The sequence below is a fragment of the Echinops telfairi genome, unplaced genomic scaffold, assembly GCF_000313985.2.
Source record: "Echinops telfairi isolate 266 unplaced genomic scaffold, ASM31398v2 ScPeMD7_3533;HRSCAF=4204_1, whole genome shotgun sequence".
Lineage (NCBI taxonomy): Eukaryota > Metazoa > Chordata > Mammalia > Afrosoricida > Tenrecidae > Echinops > Echinops telfairi.
The window spans coordinates 28626527-28654117 of NW_022107432.1; the positions used below are offsets into that span (position 1 = coordinate 28626527).

The 27591-nt window shown below is 41.5% G+C and overlaps 1 protein-coding gene across 2 annotated transcripts in view; it reads left to right on the plus strand.

Annotated features, from left to right (window-relative positions):
- BTBD9 (BTB domain containing 9) overlaps positions 1–27591 on the plus strand; it is a 462890-nt gene that overhangs the window by 275222 nt on the left and 160077 nt on the right. For both annotated transcript variants that reach the window (XM_004710745.3, XM_045294863.1), the window contains exon 6: positions 3654–3763. In XM_004710745.3, coding sequence (XP_004710802.1) covers positions 3654–3763 — 110 coding nt within the window. The remainder of the gene's footprint in view (positions 1–3653; positions 3764–27591) is intronic.

Consider the following 27591-nt stretch of genomic DNA (forward strand, 5'->3'; position numbering starts at 1 on the left):
TTTCACATCTGCCTTCCTCAGCACTGTTCGCGTTGTAATTATCTTCCAACTGTCTGAGCTGCTGCTGAGGCCCGCAGAGAGAACCAAGGATACCCCCTCTCTCCACACTGATGAAATTAAAAAAAAAAAAAGACGAGCTTTACCTTTTATTCAGCATCTTTTGTGACAGAGAAATTGTGGTTTCCACTAGGGGTCATGACCCCGAAAGAACCCAGTTTTGCTTCATTTTCAAGAAAGTCACGAGCTGACTCTCATCTGTATCCATTGGATTTTGAGGAGCTGGGGCAGTAAGAACTTCCTTCAAGCCCTGTCGCGAGAACTGGAGGAACCTGGTGCCCATGCTGCCGCCTTCCCTGCTGCAGACATTGCTCATGCACTGGGCCCCTCGTCTCACGGAACTGGACTGGAGGTGGCGGTGGTGGCCATGGAGTCCGTCTCACCTCATGGTTCCCCGGGAGTGTGCAGAGTAGAGCTGCTGCTCCAGGAGGGGTCCTAGGCTGTGGTCTCTTTCAGCTTGCAGTCAGCACCCAACTCTTTGCACCACCAAGGCTGTGAATACAAACAAACCTATTCATACTCATAGCAACCCTGCACACCGTTTCCAAGGCTGTAAATCTCTATGGGGTAGAAAGCATCTCCAGAGGGGCTGGTGAGTTTGAACCGCTGGCCTTATGTTGAACAGTTCAATACTTAACATGGGGGGGGGGGGGCTATCTAGGATGTGAATTCATCAAAAACAAAAACTCACCTGCCATTGAGTCAAATTCTGATTTACTCTGGTGGCTTAGTGGTTATGCTTTGAGCTACTAACTGAAAGGTCAGCCGTTCAAAACCACTAGCCACTCCACCAGAGAAAGATGAGGAATTCTACTCCTGTAAAGAGTCACAGTCTCGGAAACTCACAGGGGCAGTTCTGCCCTGACTCACAGGGTCACTATGAGGATGTGAGTAGGGCCTCTGAATTCTTAGCTTGAGGCCACTGCAGCCGCCACCAGTGTTGGAGTTGAAGCTTGTGGTCCGTGTGGTGGTGAAGACTCAGCCATCTGTAGTCTAAACCCTAGGTATGGGGAAAGGGACCTTCTGACTGGATGAAAAGAGACAGGCTTCTTTCTTTTGACTTTGTTAGCTCTTGAAATATATATATGTTCGAGTAAGGACTTTGTGCCGCTTTTGTACATTTTGCTATAATTTTGTGGAGGCTTAGAAAGTATTGTAGATTTCAAATACTTAAACTTGTTCTGAGCATTACATATACCAGGCTAATCAAGACATGTGATATACAATAGTGAATTGCTAATTTGACCTCAGTATTATGCAGCAGAGACAACATTATCTTCATTAATATAGAACTTTCTATCTGGAGGCATTGTGGTGCTTCTCCAACCATATATATGATCTTGTTTGTTATCACAAACACTGTCATTAGGGCTGTAAAATGTATTCTGGTACCACTTTTCATTTTCAGTTGCTTGTAATTGGGGGGGGCTGATAAATGACCTTTCCCCCCCTTTTTTTGTGTATTTTCTTTCATTCCTGATACTTGTACTAGGGTAAAATTTGGGAAGTGACTGTTATCTAACCTTGGACATCCTGATACCATATTACTATGTTTTATTTAAAAGAGAGAAAGAAAGAAGAGGGAAGTGGGAAGTAAGGAATGGGGTGGACTTTATTTCCTCCTCTAGGGCAGCCTGGACTACTAACTGTAGTAAGTGAGACAGCAAGGCCCTGTTTGTCACTCCTGGCCCTCCTGCTCTGCACAGTTGTCAGAGTGCGCTCCTCTTTGGGAAGGCCTCGACCTAGGGAAAGGAAAGTGAGCTGATCAAATTCCACCAAGCCACATTGCCTCCATTCCCTCCAAGGTTGCGGACAGCAGCACTCTGGCTGCCACCGCCATGTGCGGTTGAAAATGCTATGCTGGCTGAGTTCTTGTGGGTTTCAGGAAATTGACAAAATTAGATTCGGACCGAGGTGCCAAGTTTAGCACACCCCTTCCATTCCAGAAAGCACCAGGGAGATTTTCACCACCCTGCAGTAAAGGATGGCACAATCTGTCTACCCAGACCATTAAGAACTTACATCAGATAACCCCCTCACCCGAACCCATGAAAATTGGCACCTTCTGTGTACCTCGAGGGCTCAAGAGAACAAATCAGGACCCACCTCCTGCTGAAGCAGAGGGCTCTGGGGTGTTCAGCAATTGGTCCACTAGTACCACTCAGGAAGAAGGCTGTCTGCCTGCAGTGGCTATGAGCACAGTGAACAGCCCGTCCAGGAGAGAGCTTTAATGTTGGTTATGAAGATGAGTGATCAGCTCGAGTCATTGAGCAGATGGCTAAATGAGGTGCACATGGATTGCTATAAGATTCAGGCCTGAAGAAACAGGAGAGCAAATAGCCCGTGATTTTAAAAGCCCCAGATAAGGTCTCCTTAATATGAAAATTTTTAAGTCAGCATTTACCTTATACAGTTAACTTGACATGATGAGAAATGTAGGGAAATTACCAAATTAGTGAACACCGATTAACTCAGAAGTAAAATTGTACCATCCAAGTCAAAGGTTGTTTTAGACAGCAGAGGGAAGATATTACTAAACCTTGCCCAGCCTATCATCTCCTGATTAAAATCTGCCCCAACCTTCCAGGTGTAGAGGTCATACTTGGGGAGAGGGTCATGGGTTAGTCTAGTAGTTTCCCCTGCACTTCCCCAGAATTGCTAGTAAGAAAATATGTGGGGGGAAATTTTTGTTGTGTTTTTTTTTTTTTTAAAGAAGCTATGTGACACATTCCTCATGGAATTGTGTGCCACTCTGAAGAGGGTGTCCATCTGTTCTTTAACCTGTGAACTGTCAGGTCCTTTGGCATGTGAAAGGAACACGTCACTCCAAGGTTAATGCTTATTGTTAGATGTGAAGCCTCTAGGGTGATAAAGAGGGTGAAAAGGCTGAGCTGCTCAAGACCTGCGTAGTGAGCAGATGCCAGATTCATGGGACCGGGAGGAAAGCTGCAGAGTAGATCACTTCCTCTGGCCAGGAGAGCACTCTCCAGCAGTCATACGGTCTGGCGTGAGTATGAAGGGTTAACTTCCTCTTGAGGATGACCGAAGAACAATAATAAAATAAACTGTGGGCTTATTAAACTGTGGGCTCAGTAGTTTAGTCTTCTTTATTTTTCCCCAAGAAAGCATATTGATTTCATTCATTTGCCTCCAATGGATGAATTCTGTGATTCAGTTAGAAAGCATTTGATTAGTGTGTGTGTGTGTGTGTGTGTGTGTGTGTGTGTGTGCATATTTTTACCCTGAGGTGAGAGTAGAAGTTGCTTGAGTATTCTGCAAAGTAACTGTCTCATGACATAGAATTATACTCACATTCCAGGATTGAGCCGAACCTGGTTTGATTTTCTAGGTAAATCACATCAAAGTTATATCTAATTATCGGGCAGTACATCACCCTGATGTTGCTATAATTCTTCTAGGCTCCATTGGCACAACCCTGAAGACCAGGTACGGGGTCTAAAGTCGAGTTCAAAGTCTCTGTTAGTGAATCCTGGCACACTGTAGGTTTATATGATGTAGTTGATGCTGTTATCTTTGTGTTGGCTGTGATGAAAACGCGGTTTCTTCAACAGATTCTCTTTTCTCATCAACCCCAGGTACATCCGGATAGTTGGGACTCACAACACAGTGAACAAGATTTTTCACATTGTGGCATTTGAATGTATGTTCACAAACAAAGCTTTCACTCTTGAGAAGGGGCTGATAGGTAAGTTAATATTACTTCATTTTTATCTTAGATGTTTTTAGTTTCGTTTTTTGTGGTGGGGAGAACAGTTATTCCACCTACTCATTTTAATCTATTTCATTGAAAACTGAGGACTCTGGTTGATGTGAATACCTTATTATGACTGAGTGACATACAGTTTAATTCCAGTAAACTGAAAAGAAAAGACAATGAGTATTAAGCTGGTAGCTAAGAATTAAAAACATTTTAGTCGTTGATTCGGATTTGCTCTGTGGAGAATTTTTATGGTAGTTGGGCAAAGCCTTGATACCAAAGGTTTTTCTATATTCAGTGGTAGCTAAGATCAAGAAAGAAGTCTGTGTATTATTGATCCAATATTCATACTTTCTAAGACTACACCAAGTATTTTGGCCTTTGATGGGATGTGAATTGTGTGCTCAGCTGTGGCTATATCCCCCCCCCACCCACCCCATGAACTCATCCATTCATATTTGTCTTGTTTAGCCAAGTTCATCTTATGAAATAAGACCAGAGTGATTGAATCGTCATTACAGGGTTCAATTTAAATGTCAGTTGAGATGTACTGCCTGGCTGATCCTTCAAGAGGATATTCTTAAATTTGGTTTATTTGTTGAACTGGTTGTGTTTTCTATTAGTATTAGGGAATGTTCCAGCCCAGCCCTTGACTTTCTAAATAATCATGGGTGCCCTTTCCCATCTAGACCAGATAGCCGCCACCTTTTCCCAGACCCATGGTTTTTTCCTTACCTTTTACAAAGACTGTAGTTACACCAATTAGATATGTGCCTTTACAAAGGTACTTCTGGGTGTTCAGGTAAAGAGAATAGAATACCCCTGCCAGGTAATTCTTTTAATAGAATTCTGTGTCTTTACAAAGGTTCTCATTTCTCTTCTTCTCTTGTTCCCTTCAAGATGAGACACATACTAATACATGCCCTATGGTCATGGTAAAAATTAGAATGAGAAAGATTAATGTAATTTGCAAATGTTTTCTAATTATTTGAATGGACATAAGACTAAGTATTCATAACACCTGTTCTGTCCCAAACATAATCCTTTGCTTAGGGAGAGATGGGAGAGCAGTGTTCTTAAAAGAACAAGAAAGAAATTGTTCCAGTGAGTCGAGAGCTTTTAGAGTTCAATGAAAAGAAATACTTTGGCTTCAACTTGTTATGGATATAATTTCATTATCTTAAAATCTTAATCAGGGGTTTAAATGGAGAGAAAATGTTTTGAGAAACGATGTACAAATGCGCTTTACACAATTGATGTGTGTATGGATTGGGATAACAGTTGTATGAGCCCCTAATAAAATGCTAAAATAAATAAATAAATAGATAGATAGATAGATAAATAAATATGAATGTTAATAATTTGTAGCTTTTAAGGAATTTGAAAGTTAACAATACTGAGGCATTATCTGATGTTAATCAAGTGTTTTACATCTCTGGGCTGTATAGAATTGGGCTGAAGGAGCATTAGAGGGTAAGTACACCTCCCTCCCTGTGCCTGGGTTCTTCTGGCCTCATGGTATAAACCACTGTGTAGCTTGGAGAATCATTATTGAAAAGAGTCTTACAAATTAGACCACCTTCATATTCATAGGACCTGTAATCTGACTACTCATTTCAATCATGTGCACTGCATTCGTGAACATGCTGCATAGAATGTGCCATCTGCTTCAATCACGTCCCCTTTCTTAGTGGAGGAAGAATAGGTTTGTGGGGACTGTAATTACCGAAGGAACAGGCCTATCTGGCATGAGAAGCCATTACAGGAATGCAAGTCTCAGTGAAGGATGCTGTTGGTGGTCTTCATGCTTCGTCCAAACTGAACTAGGCAGCATTATCAAAAGCTCTAATAGCCCCGGACACGTCAGGGGATGAGAGAAGACTGCAGAGATGCAGGAAATGTGTTTGGTGTCTGGGCAAACACTTGTCTTTGCACCCTCTCCTGTGATGTTCACAACTTTGACTGCAAAGAGCACTGCAGCCATCCGCCTGCCAGGGTCCCTCAGCCGAATGGGAGCAGTGGTGCAAGTAGGAAGCAGGTAGGCAGATATGTGCATGCGCTTGCCAGCAGATGGTCTGTGGTGGGATTCCCTCTGGCCCTCCTCAGAGCATCTCCACAGCTCAGAGCTTCCTCCAAGCTGGACAGGCAGGGCCACGGTGTGAGGTGTGAGGGAGCACAGGGGGGATTTCATTACCCTCTGGCCGACTTTGCAGCTATGCTTAGCTTAAAGGGGTGTTTGGAAGCTTGGCCTTATATCCATGAAGTAATGGCCAGCCTTCTATATTGAACATCTCATGCTCTTTATTTTAATTTTTTTTCAACTTGATTATTTGAGTTTATTATTGCCTTATTGGTAGAGATTGCGCATCTAAAAAGATATGATTTTTTTCAGGTGCCATCTGGACTGTGCCAAGTCATAGCACTCATTTATAAAACAGAACAAAACATGCCCCAGTTCCACATGATCCTCTAAATTATTCCTATGTTTGAGTCCCTTGTTTCAGTCATTCTGTTAGCCCACATCACTTAGTAGCTTCCTCTTTTCTGCTTATCTCATGCTTTTTAGCTGCATACATGCCTTCAGGCAGCCACCCTGCAGCAGCCTCCCAGTGGTCCCTCTCCTGGGGGCACAGGAGAGTTCACAACCACCCCAGGCATGGTTTGTAACTGATAGATGCTGGCTTCACACTCCTTTCTGTAGCCTGTGAAATCTGCACTACCCTTTTGAGAATCACTGACACACTTCAGATTTTCATGAAGGGGGGAAGAAAAGTAAAGCTAAAATAATGTCAGAAATAGTAAGCTTGGTAGCAGAACCTGCTCTGTGTTCTAACAGATAGGGGACTTCTTCCTTTCTCAGTTCAGGCTCCTCCAGTGATCCTCTTTATAGGCCTTCACAATTACTTTCAGAGTATGTGTATTTTCTAAAGTCAGATTTTAATGTTGATACTTAAAATGAATACCAATATCAGAAAATAGCATACCGTATATACTTGAGTATAAGCCGACCCGAATATCAGCCGAGGCACCTACTTTTACCACAAAAACTGTATTACAAATGTGCTGAAAAACGTGGCTTATACACGAGTATATACGGTAATTAAAAGGACTACTTCAGCCTACTGGACAGCTTTATTCTTCTTTTTCTCCCCATAAGGTTTTTCTGTTTGTTGTTGTTGACAGCATGCCACACGTCACATTCATGGGGAAGCTTCGGAGGGCCCCAGATTGATGGAGCTGTGGGAGCAGGCCCTGGCTGGGCCACAGTGCCCAGGGTGGAGCATCTGCCAGTTTGTCTGCTGCTTCCATTAAGGCCCTTTTCATATGGTGGCTGCAGCTGGGGCTTGTGGTGAAGTAGTCTCACTTGAGAGGGTCAGCTTGTGATGACTGTTTCCTGTGTTAGGAGGCCTTTATGGGAAATCTTAGCCCATCTTCCCAGAGAAGTATGGAGGGACTAATTAGAAAAGTGTGACTCCTTTTTGATTAGTGTTCAACCTCCCAGAGAATGTCTTTGCATTGCTTGGCACTCTGCTATGTGATACATACTTTGCATTTGCCAAGTCCGTCTACTTTTTCATAATGATTGCCAAATCTTCCTTTTCATTTCATCTTGTGTTTAAATTCACTTCTTTGAAAAATATCCCGGTAGTTATTCAAGTGGAGAGAACTGCACCCATCTCCCAGTTTAAAGAACTGTCAGCTCACAGCCAACCTAGTTTTGATTTATATGCAACCGACCTTCTCCCTGTCAGATTATTTTGAACTCGATCCCAGACAGTTTATCACTCATCCGTAAATATGTCAATGTATTATCTCTAAAACTAAGCTGCTTTTTTGTCACCATAATCACATTATCACTACACTGCAAAATTTGAGCAGTAATTCCTTAACAGTGATGCAAACACTGAAGCTCTACACAGCTAAGCTAAAACATGGGGGTTTTGAGTCTATGCAGAGGTGCTTCTGACGAAAGGTCTAGTAACCTATTTCCCCAAAAAATCAACCATTGAAAACTGTGGAGCAGAGTTCTCCTATGATGCACTTGAAGTTTGCTCCAAGTTGGAATCAACTCAATGGCAAGTGATTTAACAAATACCAGTCAGTGTTCACATTTATCTAAGTGGCTTAAAGTCTGGAGTATGTGTACATTTGTGTGCTTAAGTTGTTTAATCAGGATTTAGGAAAGGTCCGTAGTTTACAGGCAGTTGTTATGACTCTTAAATCTCTTTAAATCTATAGATTCCCTTCCATGTGTTTGTCTACCTCGTTCCTTAATCACTATTGGTTGAAGAAATGAGTTTGTCTTTTTTTTAATCGTTTTATTAGGGGCTCATACAACTCATCACAATCCATACATACATCAATTGTGTAAAGCATATTTGTACATTCATTGCTCTCATCATTCTCAAAACATTTGCTCTCCACTTAAGCCCCCGGCAGTAGGTCCTCATTTTCCCCCTTCCTCCCCGCTCCCCCCTCCCTCATGAGCCCTTGATAATTTATAAATTATTATATTCTCATATCTTGCCCTGTCTGACGTCTCCCTTCATCCACTTTTTGGTTGTCCTTCCCCCAGGGAGGAGGTCACATATAGCTCCTTATAATCGGTTTCCTCTTTCCAACCCACTCTCCCTCTACCCTCCCAGTATTGCCACTCACACCACTGGTCCTGAAGGGATCATCCACCCTGGATTCCCTGTGCTTCCACTTCCCATCTGTACCAGTGTACATCCTCTGGTCTAGCCAGACTTGCAAGGTAAAATTCAGATCATGATAGTGGGGGTAGGGGGTGGGGAGGAAGCATTTAGGAACTCGAGGAAAGTTGTATTTTTCATGGTTGCTACATCGCACCCTGACTGGCTCATCTCCTCCCCGAGACCCCTCTGCAAGGGGGTCTCCAGTGGCCTGCTAATGGGCTTTGGGTCTCCACTCCGCACTCTCCCCATCATTCACTGTGGTAAGATTTTTTGTTCTGATGATGCCTTACACCTGATCCCTTCGACACCTCGTGATAGCATAGGCTGGTGTGCTTCTTCCATGTGGGCTTTGTTGCTTCTGAGCTAGATGGCCGCTTGTTTACCTTCAAGCTTTTAAGACCCCAGACGCTATACTTTTTGATAGCCGGGCACCATCAGCTTTCTTTGCCACATTTGGTTATGTACCCATTTGTCTTCAGTGATCCGTTTGACACCTTCGTGATCACACAGGCTGATATGTTCTTCCATGTGGGCTTTGTTGCTTCTGAGCTAGATGGCCGCTTGTTTACCTTAAGCTTTTAAGACCCCAGATGCTATATCTTTTGATAGCCGGGCACCATCAGCTTTCTTTACCACATTTGCTTATTCACCCACTCTTTCTTCAGCAGTTGTGTCAGGAAGGTGAGCATCATAGAATGCCAGAAATTAGTTTGTCTTATAGGGTTTCTAAAGTCTGAATTTGAATTTTGGTGATTGGCTCAAGAAGTTTTCCTTCCCTTTAGTAGACTGTGATATTTGTAAACCTCTTCTGGGTAATATAAATGACCCTTGCTATTGGACTTGTCCCTGTTTCTAGGGCTTTTCAGTGGACGGCACTAGAAAATACAGGGTGGTTGTTGTCAATTGCTGTAAGGTCATCTCTAACTCATGGTGACACATGTGTATAGAATAGAACTCCACAGGGTTTTTAAGGTTGTGACTTTTCACAATTGGATCACTGGGCCTATCTTCTGTGGTACTTAAGTCTGGCTAGTAGTCTAGTGCTTTTGCTTATTTATTTGTGTGTCAGGTATTTAAACAGATATTTCTGAGTGCAAGTTGACACTTGTAGTTCAACTACTGGGTTTTTGCTTAATCTTTTGAGCTTTTATCTCCATGGTTCTGTGTGATAATGGTGATGATCATTCTGATGATCAATCATCATAATGATCTATCTGCTTTATCCCATAGTATAAGCAAAATAGTCACAATATAGGCAAAATAGTTATTCTGTTGATAAAATAACACTATCAATACTACCATGATCTATACGATTACTGAAAGTAGCTTAATATTTTTGGCAATTTATTATATAACTTTTTAGTTCTTAGAATATATCTCACTGGAGATACCAGTAAAATGTGTGTTTTTAAATCACTTGAAATAATTCTTTCTGTGTGGCTATAGTTAGGTTTTATGTTACATTTTCATTTATTTAGTAGTCACTTTAAAATATAGATATATATAGAGTTTTGTTTTATAACGCTGCAAAATATTTACAGAGTTTCAAACTAATGTCTACAAAAGAGCTATTTTTGAGAAACCACATTTCTGTTTTTTCCCCCTTTTCATCACTGTAGGTCAGTGGTTCTCAACCTTTCAAATGCCATGACCCTTTAATATAGTTCCTAATGTGGTGGTGACCCCCAACCATGAAACTATTTTCATTGCTACTTCATAACTGTAAATTTGCTGCTGTTATGAATCGGGTGACCCCTGTGAAAGGGTCTTTCGACACCCCCCCCCCCACCAAAGGGGTTGCGACCCACAGGTTGAGAAGCGCTGCTGTAGGTAATCTCTTGTTCCTCTCTATTTTTTAGATTATCCTTCTAAATATTTGAACAATTAGAAAATAAATATATATACGTGAACTTTTTTTTTTTGCATCTCTCCCCTTCCCACCCCCACTAGCCTCTGAAATAATTGGTAGAGAACATATACTGTTATTTTTGTACTTATGCACTTATCATAGAGTTAGCTGTACTAGAGAGATGTTCTTTTATAGCTGTTTGTCTAGAGCTGTTTGTCTTTTATAGCTGTTTAGTCTAGAGGTACCCTAGTTTATTCAACTAGTTCTCTATTGATAAACCGTTGGGATCAGTTTTAGTCTTCTTCGACTACACATATTTCCTGGCTTGTGCCAATATTTGGCCAGTATAACTTTGGAATAGAGTCCTAGGAGAGGCGTAACCCGTTTCGAGGGTCAATGCATCTATGATGTTGTTTGACATTGTTAAATTCACCTCCTCATAGGTATTGATACTGTTTTCTTATTCCCACTGGTAGTATATGATTATAACCATTTCCCAGAGCCTTGCCAATGGACCATGTTGTCAAACTTCTGGGTTATTGCCAGGGTTCTAGGTGAGAGAATGGTATCTTAGTGTCATTTTTAACTCCATTTATCTGATTATGAGAGAAATTGAGTATCTTTTCATATGTTTAAAGGCCATTTACATTTCTCCCTTCCACCCCCTTTAAATAGCTCCTCTCGTTATGAGGTTTCTAATATGCTTTTAGTAACACTTGGAGGAGCAGTAAACACGTTAACAGTGATGAAAGAGTGTGGCAGGTAGCATTTCCAAAGACTGGTTTCCCTTTCATGAGCTCTTTTGGTTGCTCTCAAGTCCCTCTCCATCCTTTTCCTTGGCCCCTCCTCTCTGTGGAGCACCTAGAGCTTGGGGCTCTAGGCTCAAAACGCAGGATTATTCACCCTTTCAAAGAATGGAAAGAAGATTCCATTATCAGCTTTAAGCCATGAAGTATGACTTTGTGTCTCCCAGCAGGGGCCCAAGAAGAGTGCTGACTTTTCTTTTTTTTTTTTTGGCTCTGGTTTCTTTTTAGTAATTGATCTAGGGCAGCCCAAATAGACAGTATTAGCTCAGGCACTGTGTTGCTGAAGCTGTCGGAGCTAGTGACCCACCATTGAACTATGGTGTCTGAACAGGAACACCATGGATTCCATAGTTAATTACTGCTACCACTAGAAGCAGATTAAAAAGAAAAATGTTTTCTTTCTTCCTCCCATCTATCAGTCTTCTACCAGTTTTGTTCTAGGCAAGACCTCACCAGAAGTAAAGCTAGCTCGGGGAGACTGGGAAATGTAGTTTGCATCATATTAGGCTCTACAGTATAGTATAGGGCAAGGATGGGAATGGAGCTGAATGCAGATGGATGACTGATGCAAAAGTGGAAAGACAGGCTCTGAAAAGGGGGTTCCTGCCATGAGGAAACGTGGCTGATTCAGAGCAGGGAGGCAAGCACGTCAGGAGGCTGTGGAAAGCTGTAGCCGTGAAGGCAGCACACAAAGGCACAAGCAGACTGTTGGGCTGTGAAGGAGTCTGCATGAAGAAAGGCATTTTAAACGGAATTCAGTAAACATTACAGAATATTACAATAGTGCTAAATTATATAGCAACAAAAATAGATGGCACTTGCTTTCAGAGGAGGAACTGTAGGCAGGGAATGAAATTTGGTGCTCTCTGGTTACTATTGTCATTTAAACATATTTTGAAATTGTGACAATATGTTTAGAATTCAGTAAAATTCCTGGGAAAGTACCGAGGGAGAACTATGACCTGTGAAGAGCTGGCATCCCCTGAACTAGGGATATAGCATGGATTCTGCGCTTGGCAACTGGGTATAGAAAAACCAGTGGCGGCTGAAGTAGACGTAGATTTGGAATTGAGGGAGTTTCTGAATGGGTGAAGGTGTTAGAAAGTGGCAAAGAAACAAGCTGGCTGGCTTGGCACAGGGGACCTGAAGGTTTTAATGCAGGGAGTTTCCCAGTATGGCACTGGTGAGTCAGGACCAGGAGACCATGCTTTTCCCAGACCTAGTTCTCTAACCAGATTTTAAGACTGACTCTAATTGTCAGTGATGCTTAGCTTCTTTATCTACTGTAAATTACTTGGCATTAAGCAGACATTTATTAAGAGACTGCCAAGTGTATCTTAGGCACTGGGGAAAGAAAGATAACACAGATGTAGTTTCTGCCTTGGAGGATGGTACAGGCTAATGGAGGAGAAAGACATTGAAACAGAAGGTGACAACACAGTAAAATAAGTTGTGCACTGGGGGGTTTCAGCTGATGCTTACGGAACACTGTCCACAGGGGCATCTCAGCTGAGGTGAGGAAGTAGTGTCAGAGAAGGCCTCCCAGTGGAGGTAGGTGATCAGTGAGTCAGTCCTTTTGAAGGGTGAGAGAGGAGGGTCATGCAAAATGACCAGCATGTGCCAAAGCTTATCCATCTCTGACCCGGGGCTCCATTACCATATCCGATAGTGGGAGAAGAGTAAGAGATGGAGTTATTCGGTCTTTTGTTCTTTTCTGCCCTGGAGAAAGTGTAGCTTTTTTTTTCTCAGAGCTCTTAAAAGAGTTTTGGTTTTTTTTAAGTCAAATAAAGACCTCACAGTAATGCACATCTGACTATAGTGGGTGTTTGTTTAGCTTCTACCCAAGACTCTCCCAGTCCTCAAACAAGAGTAGACTACAGTTCTAGGTGGAGGATGGAAACGATTGGGGATTTGAAAGTGATTTCACAACCATTTGGGATTATTAATTGTGTGGTTCATTCTGTACATTTTTGGTTTTACTATCCTCTATGTGTGTGTGTGTGTGTTTACCTTTGTGTGAATAAAGCTAGAAAAGGTTTTATTCCTCTTAGTAATATGTCCCTACATTGTACATGATCAATTTTTAAAACTGAACTTACATATCCCCCTACCATTATAGCCAATGTATACAGATGTAGCTGTGGGGGTGGGGGTGGTGTATATTAGCCAGTAATGTAAATATATACAACTTACTTTTAAATTTGATGTTGTGGTATATACTGGTAATCCCTGATTTCTGACAGCTCTGTTCTGACAATCCTGTGTAAGTCAGTTCTGATATAAGTTGAATACTTCATTTATAATTTTATTTTTGGTTTCACTGTCGCTCCTTTAATTTAGAAACATTACATATAAACTTGAATTGAAAGCATTCCTTTTCTATGATGGTATCAGCAAATTACATGCTACAATACAGGATGTAGTACATATTACTATCGACACTATATTAAAAAAAAACAAAATTATATAGTCATAAGTGTGGTTCATCACAACTTGATAAGCCTGGGGCTACCTGTATCTCCAAGATTATATGACAGTAATGTTTTCTCACAAACCATTATTTTGCTTAAAACTGGTGTTATGTTTAGGCAGGTTGGAAATGGGCAAGGTGTTTCTCTAATACAGACAATGGAAAGTTATTCTTGTAGTCAATAGGTAGTAAATTTCACTTTTTTTTTTTTTGCCTGGTCCCTAATCTAGTATCCCAATCCTCTTATCTAAATAGAGCTATGCCTTCTCCAGGGCAGAAAAGAAAGTAAAGAACAAGCGAGTCAATAGCTGCATCTCTTCAATACTGCCATCAGATACAGTATGGGAAATAGTTATTAAAATTTTGAGAAAGTGGTATACTCATATATTATTCAAATACATATATATGAGGAGATTTTGAAAAGTTAGACTTGGAACTATGGTCTCTCTTTTTTTATGTCTATCTATGGAAGATTGGCAGGATAAGCAAGCCCAAGTAGACAGCAACTGACCGATGGTTGGGAGGTGGTGGGGGTGAGGAGAGCGCTGAGCCAAATGTCAGGGACGGGAATAACAAAGGATCTAAAATCGATGGTGAGGAGGGTGCAGCATTCCTGGTTGTGTTTGATCACTTGTAATGTTTGGTCACAGTAATTCTGAGGGGTGAACATTGGGTGAACATGATAGTGGGGTAGGAGGAAAGAAAAAAGAAATAGAAGAAAGAACAGGGAAGTTAAAATTATACATATAAGTATAAATATAGAAATGTATATACACTGGTACAGATAGGAACTGGAAACACAGGGAATTCCGGACCAGTGATGAGATTGGCTATACTGGGAGGGTGGAGTAGAGAGGGGGAACTGATTATAAGGTTCTACATATAACCTCCTCCCTGGGGCACGGACAACAGAAAAGTGGGGGAAGGGAGACGTCAGACAGAGTAATATATGACAAAATAATAATTTATAAATTACCAAGGGTTCATGAGGGAGGGGCTAGCAGGGAGGGAGGGGGAGAAATGAGGAACTGATGCCAGGGGCTTACATGGAGAGTGAATGTTTTGAGAATGATGAGCGTAACGAATGTACAAATGTGCTTTATACAATTGATGCATGTATGGATTATCTTAAGAATTGTATGAGGCCCCAGTAAAATTATTTTAAAACAAAAAAACGTATATATATAAATATATAAAGATAGGTGTATTTGTCTATGTATATATGTAAATGCAATAAGGAAACAGATGGACTTTGGGCCTGTATTTAAATTTTACCTTGGTACAAGAACGGTTTGTTCTAATAATGTGGTGATGTATGATACCTTTTTGACATGATCGCTGAGGACAAAATGGGTGCATAAGCAAATGTGGTGAAGAAAGTTGATGGTACCCAGCTTTTAAAATATATAGCATCTTGGGTCTTAAAAGCTTGTAGTTAAACAAGTGGCCACCCAGCAGGGAAGTAACAAAGTCCACATGGAAGAAGTACACCAGCCTGTGTGATCACAAGGTGTTGACATTAATAGGTATCAGAAGTTCAAAAATAAGCAATCGAATTAATGTGAAGGAGTGTAGACAAAGTGGAGACCCAAAACCCACGGAAAGATAACCAGTCAGTCCCTCACAGAAGGAGTGATATATCCAGGGTGCAGAAGAGCCCTGATGAAACACTTAACTTTCCTCTAGTTATTTCCTCCCCCACTATTATGGCCTTAGTTTTACCTCACTCACTCTGTTCGGCTTGCATATGTTCATTTTTATAATTAAGATTGTTAGATGCATGAAATCCAAGATAGATAAACCCCTCAGAAACAAAAATGAGAGTAATGATGCCCTGAGGGTATGGGAAGGGGGAACTGATAGCAATGATGACTGTATATAGCCCCACTCGAGGGGAATGAACAACAGAATTGTAGGTAAATGAATACATCAGATGGTGTAAGATATGACAATAATAATAATAAGGGTTCATGGGCGTGGTAGGGTAGGGGAGGGTGGAGATAAAGGGGCGCTAATATCAAAGAGTTTAAGAGGAAAGAAAATGTTTTGAAAATGATGGTGGCACCACTTGTACAAACATGCTTGATCTAATGGAACTATGGATTGTTATAATATCTATAAGAGTTCCTATCACACGCATACCCAACTCAAATGCTTGGATTCTTCTATGGTCTTCCTTATTCATTGTCCAACTTTCACATGCATATGATGCAATTGAGAATGCTTGGGTCAGACATACCTTAATCCTCAAAGCAACAAATTTGATTTTCAACACTCTAAAGAGGTCTTGTGCAGCAGATTTACCCAGTACATGCAGTATGTTGTTTGATGTCTTGACTGCTGCTTCCATGATCACTGATTGTGGATCCAGGTAAGACAGAATCCTTGACAGCTTCAGCCTTTTCCCCATTTATCATGATGTTAACTATTGGTCCAGTTGTGAAGTTGTCTTCTCCACATTGAATTTCAATCCATACTGAAGACGACATGCCTTGATCTTTATCAGCAAGTGCTTCAATTCCTCTTCTCTTTCAGCAAAAAAGGTTGTGTCATCTGCATACCACAGGTTGTTAGGTTGTTAATTAGCCCCTTTTCAATCCTGATGCTACGTTCTTCTTCATATAGTCCAACTTTTCTGGATTATATTATATATTATATAATTACCATATGTACTCAAGTATAAGCCAACCCAAATATCAGCCAAGGCACGTGATTTTACCACAAAAACTGCATTAAAAATGTTCTGGAAAAACTCGACTTATACATGAGTATGTGCGGTATATTTTTTATATGTTATATAATCTACCACTTGTCTGTCAGTTGTTGTACTTTGTTAGTTTGTGTGTTACTGTCAATGCTATGCCACTGATAATTTGAATGCCAGCAGTGTTACCCAAAGTGAACAGAGCTTCCAGACTAAGAATAGGCAACAAAGAAGTTCTCAGCTCCGCACTTCAGAGGAAGAAGCCGATGCATCGCTCATACTATAGACCAAAATAGCTTCAGTTGGTTAGATTTTACAAAGGTACTCCCAAGGAACAGTGTTTTGCTAGTTGTAGTTGAGTTGCCCGCGTCTACCCCCACCCCCACCCCAAGACCTTATGTGTAACAGAACGAAACATTGCCCGGTCCTGCACCATCCTCACAGTTCTTGATATGTTTGGGCCCATTGTTGCAGCTACTGTGTCCATCCATCTCATGGGAGTTTGCCCTCATTTCTCTTACCCCTCGACTAGACAAAATATCTTTCCCGAGGACTTTGCCAAGGTAGCCAGCCAGAGTCCTGCCATTTGAATTGTGGGGCTAGTGAAGACCATTGGTCTGCCAAAAGAATGAACAAAGCTGTGTTAGAGGAAGAACAGCCAGAATACTGCTTAGAAAAGAAGAGTAGGGACTGTTCATAAATGTTCATCTGAGAAAATAAAGTTCATTCGATATCGAGGGTAGGGAACAACTTTTCAACATAAAAACAAAGGCAGAAATCATAAACAGAATTCAAAGATGTTTGAAAAAATAGGGAAAAATAATTGTAGCCTATATGATAGAGTGTCTTTAGTATATATGAAGTACTTAAAATTAATGGACATAGACAGAAATCTATTTATTTAGACAGAAATTTATTAAGAAAGAAGGGAGGAAGAGGAAGAACTTGGAAGTGTCTGCTACACTAACCACCAAAGAAACCAAACCAAAGTTTGTTTTAAGGTGTAGAATTTTAACTTCTCCACCCATCCCCCCAAATGTGGCTCCTCAGCAATAACACCACCAAGTTATTTTTTAAATGCGACCAATTTTACAAAACTCTTTAATCAGTTATCTTCATTAATCATTTAAGCCAGCACATATCATGGAGACGTATTGTTATTGTTCTCCACTTTTTTCTGCGCTGCATCAGTCTATACTATTGACAGTCTCTCCCTCACCACTACCTCCTTTATTTTTTGGACCCTCTCCTTTTCCAAGCATGTTACCTTCTCTAAGGGCTGGTCTCTTCTGAAAACATGTTCAAAGTGAGTGAGGTGAAGTCTCACCGCCCTCCTTTCTAAGGAACATTCTGGTGGTTCGTCTTACAAGACAGATTTGTTAGTTCTTCTGCCAGTCCGGGATGTATTCTGTAGTTTTTTCATAGTGCAATTCAAAGACATCAATTTTACCATCATCCTTATTCTGTGCCCAGTTGGGGCATGCACATGAGACGATGGAAAATTACTCTGGCTTGGGTCAGGCACACCTGAGTCATCAAAATGACATCTTTGTTTTTGAACACTTTAAAGAATTCTCGTACAGCATATTGGCCCAGTATGATCTGTCGTTTGACTTCTTGACTGCTTTTTCCTGTGCATTGATTGTGGATTCAAGTAAAATGAAATCTTGGGCAGATTTAGTCTTTTCTTCCTTTCTTTATTTTTAGTCTTTCCTCTGTTTATCATGATATTACTTATTGCTGTGTGAGTACATGCCTGTCAATGCATGTTCTATCTTTTTGTTACATAATTTAAATCACTCCAGTTTTATAATCTACTTAGCTATTTAGTAGGACTGCATATCCATACTCATAGTTATTCTTTTTCTAAATTTTAGGCTATTCTTTAAAATTTTCTTTTCTAATGAGCTTGAAAATCAGCTTGTCAAGTTCCATTTTAAAATACTGTTGGCAAAATGTTGTAAATGAGACTACTTAGGTGTGGCCAGGCAGTTGGGAAGTGGGCATTCTTAGACTCTGTGAAGCATAGATTGATACATGTTTTCTAGAAAGGAATCTTGCAATATGTGTTAAAAGTCTTAAAATGCTGTTTTATATACTACTTCTACCTTCAGTAACTTATCCTGAGGAGATAGAGCATTTTTTTACACAACTATTCAGTATAGTGGTTTGTGTTTTTTTATAATAGCAATGAACAGGGAGGAACTACAAATGCTCAGTAGGAATAGAGTGAAGTAAATTATAATATATTCACATGTCATCATTTCTTTGTAGTTATCTATAACATAAGAGATTTTCTATAACATATTATTAAACAAGTAGAATACCATCTCATTTGTCAAGTTGATCCTCATTTAAAAAATATTTATTTATATATATTCATTAAAATGCTATGAGAAAGGACATCAAAAACTGTTAACAGACGTTCTGAATAGTAGGGCTATAGTTGATTTTCTTTTTATAATTTTTCTGCATTTTATATAAAATTTTCAGGGAATATATATTACTTGCATTTAGAAAAAAATAATTTTTTTTCAAGTCAAGCTGCTGGCTTCTGTCCTGGGTGAAAGACAAAGTAGAGTCCCCTCCACACCCCAACACCCATGTGCCCCAAGTAGAGCCTACTAGATTAAGACGAGCTCTACTTCTGGGGTACATAGGGGAATTTCCTTACCCAATGGTTGCATTGAGGAGATCAAGAACCCCTGAGAATCTGGACGAAGAGGCCACACACACAGACGTGTGTGAGTGCTGATGCCACTTACCCACAGATGTAGAGAGCGAAGCGAGTCTGTGGTGTCAGAAAGCAGATCCATAGTCGTCGGGGTTGAGAAATAACGCAGGGCGTTTGAAGACCTCTAGGGGTGATGAAAGGTTGGTTATCTGTGATCATAGTTTCATGGATACTTTAAAGGTGAATACTTTAAACATCTGCAGTTTATTGTATATCAGTATATCTCAAGATGTTAAAAAATGGAGGAACGAAGACAAGAAGGAAAGATTTAAATATCCTTTTCTATATTACAGTGCAAATATTACTTGTCAAAATAGTGATTGAAGCTAAGCTTTTGTGAGTCAAATAAAGCCATCAGGATTTGGAGGCTGTTGGAGCAAATTGGTGTGTACAGTGTTTGGGGAGAGAATCTCTCTCAGTCGGATGGCCCCATCCTGCCTCATGATCCAGTGTAACAGGGCTTGGGCCTATCTTTGCTTTGAGTAAAATTAAGTGATTGTATGATAGCAGGTGCCTGGTAAGTGAGTCAATCTAGGGTGCAGCCATCTTTTTGCATTTATTGGCTTGTTAATACTGTGAAGATGGGTATGTTTCTTTTATAGCTGCTTTAGACACTTACCTCTTTAAACACAGAAATCCACACAGTGTTACAGAAGAGAGGTACTTAAAACTCACAGCATTACCTGTGGTAAAATTATCATAAAAGCTACCTAGTGCTCAAGCAGGGGATTACTTCAATTCTGCTCTCATAATGATAGGAAATGGCCGTCGGTGAAGTTGTTTTCCATGAAGCTGTGATGAAATAAACTAAAATGGTAATAAAGTGGAGTGTAAAAGTGAGAGACTCAAGTGAGGTGTAAAAGTGCAGGGGGTGTTAGGATGTTCAAAATGGAATCTTCAGGAAATGGTTCTGTAAAATTTTAAATATGAATTGATTGACTTCGCAATTTAGAACTGTCAGCTTTCAGACTGGGCCTGTGGCTGTGGGGAAAACAGAGGACAGAGCACCCCCTTCTGCCACCCTCAGACTGGGCAGCAGCAATTTCGCTAATGGCCAGAGGAACTAGAAGACAGAGAAATGGTCTTTGGTAGAACCTGTCAGTTCAGGGAAGGGCTCAGAGCCTTATTTTCTTCCTCCCTTCCTTGCATAAAATTTGGGAACCAGTCACCCTGGGAACATTATCAGACCTTGTTCAAATGATCCTTTGATGAATTAATGTCCAGGAGATGCCTGTTATAAAAAATTGGAAGCACGCCTCAATAAAATGTCAGTGAGCTGTGGAAGCACACTAAAATATACATGATCAGAGATATTTTTATATTACAGAAGTAACTTTTATAGTGACGTGATATTCCAAATGACAGATCTTTCCTCTTTTCACCACTGTGGCTGCTACCATCCAAGTGCAAGACACCCCATCTCTCCTGCTCAGCTCTCATAGTCTGTCCACTCCCCAGCCTCCTCACATCCTCCCCTGCCCGCACACCAGAATCATCTTACCAGACCTGCTTTGTTTGCTCAAAATCACTCTGAGGCTTTCCAGTACCCTTTGATAAAGTTATACGTCTTCACCCTGGCTTTCATGGCCCTGCATGGTCTGCTACCCACATACTTGCTTCATCCTGGATGAATCTCATTGAGTTTTCGCATTTGAGCCACATACACATTTCAGTTCCTAGATTGTACCGTGCCTTCTTTGACCATAGGGTCTTTGCACATCCTGTTCTCTCTGGAATGTCCCTAACCCCTCACTTCATTACCTTTCTCTAGGTAACCTCCTGTTGATCCTGTAAGGGTTAGTGTAAGAAAAGTTTTTCCTGCACCCTCTCCCCAGTCTCGGTCAAATTTCTTAGTATGATGCTTATAGATCAGTGTTCTTTTCCTTCAGAGAGAACTTCTGTTTCTCACTATACATTTATTGGCATGATTTGGTAGCAAAAACCTGTCGTAAGCAAGAACTTTATCTGTAGTCCTCATTGCTATATTACCAGTTCTTTAAATTCTGATACTCAGTAAGAGGTGGGTGGGCGGATGGATGGCTGGCTGAAAGGATTACATGCAGAGATCTAGAAAATCAAACCAGATTGGTTCTCACTCTTCTGCTGCTTTGTTGTTGTCGTTGTTAGGTGATGTCAAGCTGGTTCCAGCACATAGCAACACTAAATACTATAGAAAGAAATACTGCTTGCTCCTGCACCTTCCTCACTCTCGTCCTTCTGTCTGAGCCCGTTGTTGCAGCCTCTGTGTCCGTCCTTCTCGTCGAGGGCCTTCCTCGTTGTCGCTGCCCTCCACTTTACCACGCTGATTGATGGTGCGGTCAGTAACAAAGACACCACCTCTCTGAATCTCAGATGTCACAGTCACAAAATTAACAAACAAACATGCAGACCTAATGATCTGTTCTAGTTTTAATAAGCACCTGTTAGGTGTAAAACTCTGTGTTAATCATGGACCTCAGGCCATGATATAGACCATCCCCTGTGGTCCACGGCCTTCTTTTGTGTTTCTGTTTCATCTTCTTAGGGCCTTCTGTGCAGCTCCTCTTAAGGCACATATGCTCTGTGATATGTTGCTTTTATCTTTAATATGCACATATTCTTATAAAATCTATCACGTATTTTCTGTATCAGTTGTCATTTGTTGGGTTATAAATCTTACTTTTCCTCTTTTCCCCGTGCATTGTTTTTAAAAAAGATGTATTATACTTTACTAATGTTGTACATATTTAATAACTTTCTATAGTCCTTACTATATGCCGGGCATTCTTTTGCTTGCACTCATTTCATCTTTGCAGTGGTCTTGCAAGGTGGGTAGGTGCTGCTACTACTGTTTGTTTGTTCCTTCGTTTCCTTGGTGATGGACACCTAGATTGCCTTCACCGTCCTGCTCTCAAACACCAAAGCTTCAATGAATTTGAATTTGCCTTTCTCCTTATGGGCCTGTTTAAGAATTTCTCTGCAATGTTTCTCAAAAGGGAGATCCCAAGGCACTATAGGGCACGCATATGTAGTTTTGCGCCGTGCTTCCAGAGTGCTTTCCTGCATGCCTGTGCCGGATTGCTTCCCTACCACTAGCAGCATGCAAGAGAGCCCACACTAACTCACGCACACGCTCGCTCTCCCTAAGGCCTCACACGTGAGGGAGCTGCTTTTTTCATTTTTGACGTTATGATGGCCCAAAATGTAATATCCCGTTGTTGTTATTTTCTCTGATTTTCTAGTGTATTTCTCACTGCCGCTTCTACCCTCATGCAACCTCTCCAGCCCTTTTATGTTCTCCACCTTCCAGAGTCATCTGATTAGAACATTTTTGTTCAAAATCATTGCAAGGAACAAAGACACTCAACGGATTTTTTCTTCTTCTTTAATCCACTAAAGTGTTAGATTTTCTGACGATGACCTATACTTGTAGTCCGAAAATAATTAATACTTGGACATGATGGTGGATTTTACAGACAGTTATTGAGCTTGATTGGCCAATACTTATTTTAGAATTGTGCACGGTTTTCTTCAATGGGTGGGCCTGTAGCTTTCTGTCTCTGTCATTTGCATAGCCCAAGGTACCGCAGAGTGCCTCGCACAGCTTTCCTTCTGTTTCTGTTTCCTGGGTCAACACATGAGAAGATACAAATGAACTGTACTTTGAACTAAATGGTCCATAAGATTCTAACTCTAAATTTTATGAGTTGCCATTATTGGGAGTTTCTTTTTTCTTTTTTAACATTTTATTAGGGGCTCATACAACTGTTATCCCAATCCATACACACATCAATTGTGTAAAGCACATTTGTACATCGTTTCTCAAAACATTTTCTCTCCATTTAAACCTCCGACATTAGGTCCTCATTTTTCCCCTCCCTCCCCGCTCCCCCCTCCCGCATGAGCCCTTGATGTTTATAAATGGGTATTTTGTCAAATCTTGCCCTGTCCGACGTCTCCCTTCATCCACTTTTCGGCTGTCTGTCCCCCAGGGAGGAGGTCACACACAGTTTCATGTAATCGGTTCCCTCTTTCCTACCCATTCTCCCTTTACCCTCCCTGTTTTGCCACTCACACCACTGGTCCTATAGGGCTCATCCGTCCTGGATTCCCTGTATTTTCAGTTCCCATCTGTACCAGTGTACCTCCTCTGGTCCAGCCAGTCTTGCAAGATAGAATTCGAGTCATGGTAGTGGGAGCGGGGAGGAAACCTTTAGGAACTAGAGGAAGGTTGTATTTCTCATCATTGTTACATCGCACCCTGACTGGCTCATCTCCTCCCTGAGACCCCTCTGCAAGGGGGTCTCCAGTGGCCTACTAATGGGCTTTGGATCTCCACTCCACACTCCCCCCATCATTCACTATGGTAAGATTTTTTGTTCTGATGATGCCTTACACCTGATCCCTTCGACACCTCGTGGTTGCATAGGCTGGTGTGCTTCTTCCATGTGGGCTTTGTTGCTTCTGAGCTTGATGGCCGCTTGATTACCTTCAAGCCTTTAAGACCCCAGACGCTATACTTTTTGATAGCCGGGCACCATTTCTTACCATTGTTGTACTGCTAAGAAATGTTTGTGTAGAGTAGTTTAGCAAACGAACATAATCCAAGGCCTCAGTAATCTTAGAGAGGGGGTTCACCTAATATGCACATAAATTAGTGTGCTTCCTCTTCCGCACCCGTTCATAGCTGTAACCAGCTAGTACTATTTGTATTCTCTCATTTGTTTTATTAGATTTTAACCACCAGAAAATGTTGTTGTATAAGCTATGTCTAACAGAATCTAAATGAACATTGCATTCCTGGCTTCACCTTGAACTCCACTGATTACTCAAAGTTCTACTTTTCTTCCCCATAGAAATATGCAACTTGGTGTTTGTACCTCTTGTGCATCTCTTCCTCTTGCTATGTTCTCGTTCCTGTCTGATTTTGTGACTCTAGAGGATCTGGCTTTCCAAACCTAAAAATAAGGAGCTTGCCAGATGGAAAACAACATGGTGGGTCAGTATGGCAGATGATGAAGGACAAAAATGATACTGGTCAGTCATTTCATGACCAGGAGATGTTGGGATTGACACATAGTGGCGTTAGAGAACTTGAGTGGCATACACCCACTCTTATTAATGCTTACTTAGAGATTCTGTATCACGATGCTCTTCCCCGTCTCAGAGCTAGCGTGCAGTCAGAACAGATGACAATGCTATTCAGCCAGCTCCCAGTCTTCTTAGTCAGGGAAGCTTGAACATAGCTATACGAGGTGGAAGAAATCTGCCAGGTGAGGCTAATTCAAATCTTTTCTCCTAAAGCTAGCTGTAGAAGACTGTACTCTGACAAAGACAGAAAACGTATGTGACACCACCCCCCACCCCTGTGCTAGAGAACAACAAGGCAGTCTTCATTGAGTCCTGGCTCTTGCAGTACAAAACCCTTCTAGACTGCAGTTTTCATACAGAGAGCTGAGGCCACAGCGCACACAAAGCAGCTTATCCAACAAGTAAACTACCATGATGGCAGTTAAGTTGACATTCAGAGACTGACAAACAAGCTATAAACACTAAAAGGCATGATTTCATGTGGTAGATAGGTTATAATAATTTTACGTTGTAATCTTGTACATATGTGACATTTTGTGTAATAAACAATTAACTGCCTGCTTTTGACATTTGAAAGTTGATGTGAAGAGAGTTATAAAACAGACACTATAAACACTGCCTCCCAAAGTGAAATGGTAAATGGCTATCGGCCTCCAGGAGGGCAAGACCTAATTATTCCTCACAGTGCACTCTGTACCTTTTTACAACCCATTTGTGTTTCATTGTCTTTGATAAACAAGATAATTGATACAAATGAATGTGTGCCTGTAAAACGGTTCCCCAACTGCAGATCTTCCTGCTGGAGGTATAATTTTCCTGATGGCGCATTACTGTTCATCTTTAAATGGGTAGGTCGGTTAGTCTGCCTTCAACAAGACATTAGGTGAGTCACCCCTTATCAGAGCGGACAGAAACACGGGTGTTACGAGGACACAGGAGGAAAATGACTAAGGACCACACGAATGAGCAAGAGCAAGTGGATTTTCCTACTGGAGGCTCCGAGCTGACATGTCAGAAAAGGGTCTGGGCAGCGAGAGGTGCTCGCCCTTTTGGAAGAGGACGGTGTCATGTGGTCTGGAAAGGGGGCTCTTGCCCCTCGCTCTCATCAGCCAGAATGCTGGTTTTCCTGTGCAGACTTGCTTTACAGGCTAAACACTTTAAACAAGGAGGCTCTCCAATGCTTCCTTCTGGTTTTGTGGGGGAGGATTAAGACTTTACACCACCCCTTTTTTGTCCCCTAAGTTCACACTCAGCACTCACCATCCCTTGTTGGAAGGACGGAGTCAGCCGAGGACTCAGGTCAGTTTGCAGCAGTCGGGAAACCTAGGATGAAGTCCTAGGCAGTCTGCTCTGAAGAACCTCTGTCTCTTCACGTGTAAAGTACAGCACGCAGAGTGGATGACAAAAGGTGCCGGTCAGGAATAGGACAGGGTACAAAATGACATCTCCATGACTGCCTTCTGGTGGATAGTGTGCAGTTTGTCACTGGAATTTATGGTAGCTTAACAAAATAAAAATGAATGATCATTAGTTGCTGATGTATTCTAATGTTTAATTATAAAAACTAATTTAAACACATGGCAAGGTAAACCAGAGTGCAAGGCGATTTCTCCCAGGACCATTCTCTTTGGCAGTGATCACACGACTTTTCAAAAATTCAGCACACTAAAGGTGGTTTGCTGTCCAGGTTAATGTCATCTCTTCACGGTACGGATGGGCTGCATTCCTCCCCCTCTCCCACTCTTGAAAGGTTAGCCTTTCTTTAGAATAGTACAGGTTTTTCCAGCAACATCTGTCAACTTGGCAACGAGCACACCCTGAGGAAATTATGAGCATTTGAAGACCATCTAAATACTGTAGGGAACCTTTCCTCTCCCTCTCTTCCTCCTCTCCCTCCTGCCTCCCACCCAAGAAGAGTGGGGCAGCCACCTGGCATTTGCCTCTGTCTGTTTCACTGTTGGGTTGAAAGCCCATGTGTGTCTGTGATTTTTTAAAATGTATTTGATTCGCTTATTCCATTGTCATCACTTGTGAAACCCCAAAGCAACGTGGCTATTTTAGTAGGCAGGCTGTGGGCAGATCTCTGTGTTTAATGCAAAGAGACCCTTTCGCCACTGTACTGTAAGTACAAAAGTCTTCTTTGGTCTAATGATTCAGATGATCTTGATCTGATTCAGTAGGTCAGAAATTGCTGTCCCCAGCAAATATCGACCAGAAGGAACTGCTTTCTCGGTTATTCTGAAACTGCCAGCTGCATATTACACTAGCAGGTGCTAATAGTTTTTTGCAGGTCAGTAGAATTGTTATTGGTTCTTTCTTCCCTTGTCCCCTATCCTTTTACAATTATAAGGTGACTTGTGGGAGGGAAAGTCTCCCATCTGTGTGTAACACCCAGATATCTGAAATCTTGGCCCTACCTGTCCCTGAGTCTTGGTGGCTGGGCAAGTAGCAGGCCCAATTTATTCTGTCAGTATTCCTAAGAAGTTGGAGGAAGATAGGATGATTCTCTTTATGTCACATGTAGGGAAGCTTAAGTCCTGGGGAGTGAAGTGTGTCAGTTTGTCACACTGTGGTAGTCATGCTGTGTTGCTGTGATGCTGGAAACGATTCCACCAGCATTTCAAATACCAGCAGTACCACTTAAGGTGGACAGGTTTCAGCAGAGCGTCCAGATAATAACACACTACGAAGAAGGAATAGGGTGTCCACTTCTGAGTGGTTAGCCACCGAAAACCCATAAACAGCAGGAAAATATTGTCTAATAAAATGCAGGACAATGAACTGCCTCTTCAAAGTAGAGTTGGCCTTAATGATGTACGAGAAGGGTACCCCCCAAAAAAGGGAATTGCACTGCGTGTAGAGGAGCTTTCCTAGTACAAAGTTTTCCTGCTAGGTGAGCATCGAGTAACTTGCTCTGAGTTAGTGCACCCAGTAGTGTTGCCTGGGAAGGTTCACAGTGAATTTTTTCATAAAATCAGTTTTGCTTGAACCTTTTTTTTTTGTGATGGCTGATTTAAGAGAAGAGAGTGCAGCTGTGAAACTTTGTTTCCTGCTTGGGAAAAATGCTGCAGAAACTTTTGTGATGTTGAACACAGCTTACAAGGCAGCGCTATGGGAAAAACTCAAGTGTATGAGTGGTTTGATTGTTTCCAGAAAAGGTGAAATGTCGATTGATGACAAATCTTGTTCTGGACTTCCGTCAGCTTCCTGAACATATGGAAATGTCAACTCGTGTGGCATCAGCATGAGGGAAAGGCTAATTAACAACCTCCACCATACAGATGACAAAACCTTGCTTGCTGAAAGCCAAGACCACTTGAAGTACTCACTAAGATCACAGATTACAGCCTTAGTGTGCAGTAACTGAAAAACTCCTGCCAGCCAGTCGATTCTGGTTCCTAGAGACCCTATGGGACAGAGTAGAACTTCCCTTGTGGGTTTCGGATACTATATACAGTATCTTTACAAGAGTGAACAGCCTCATTC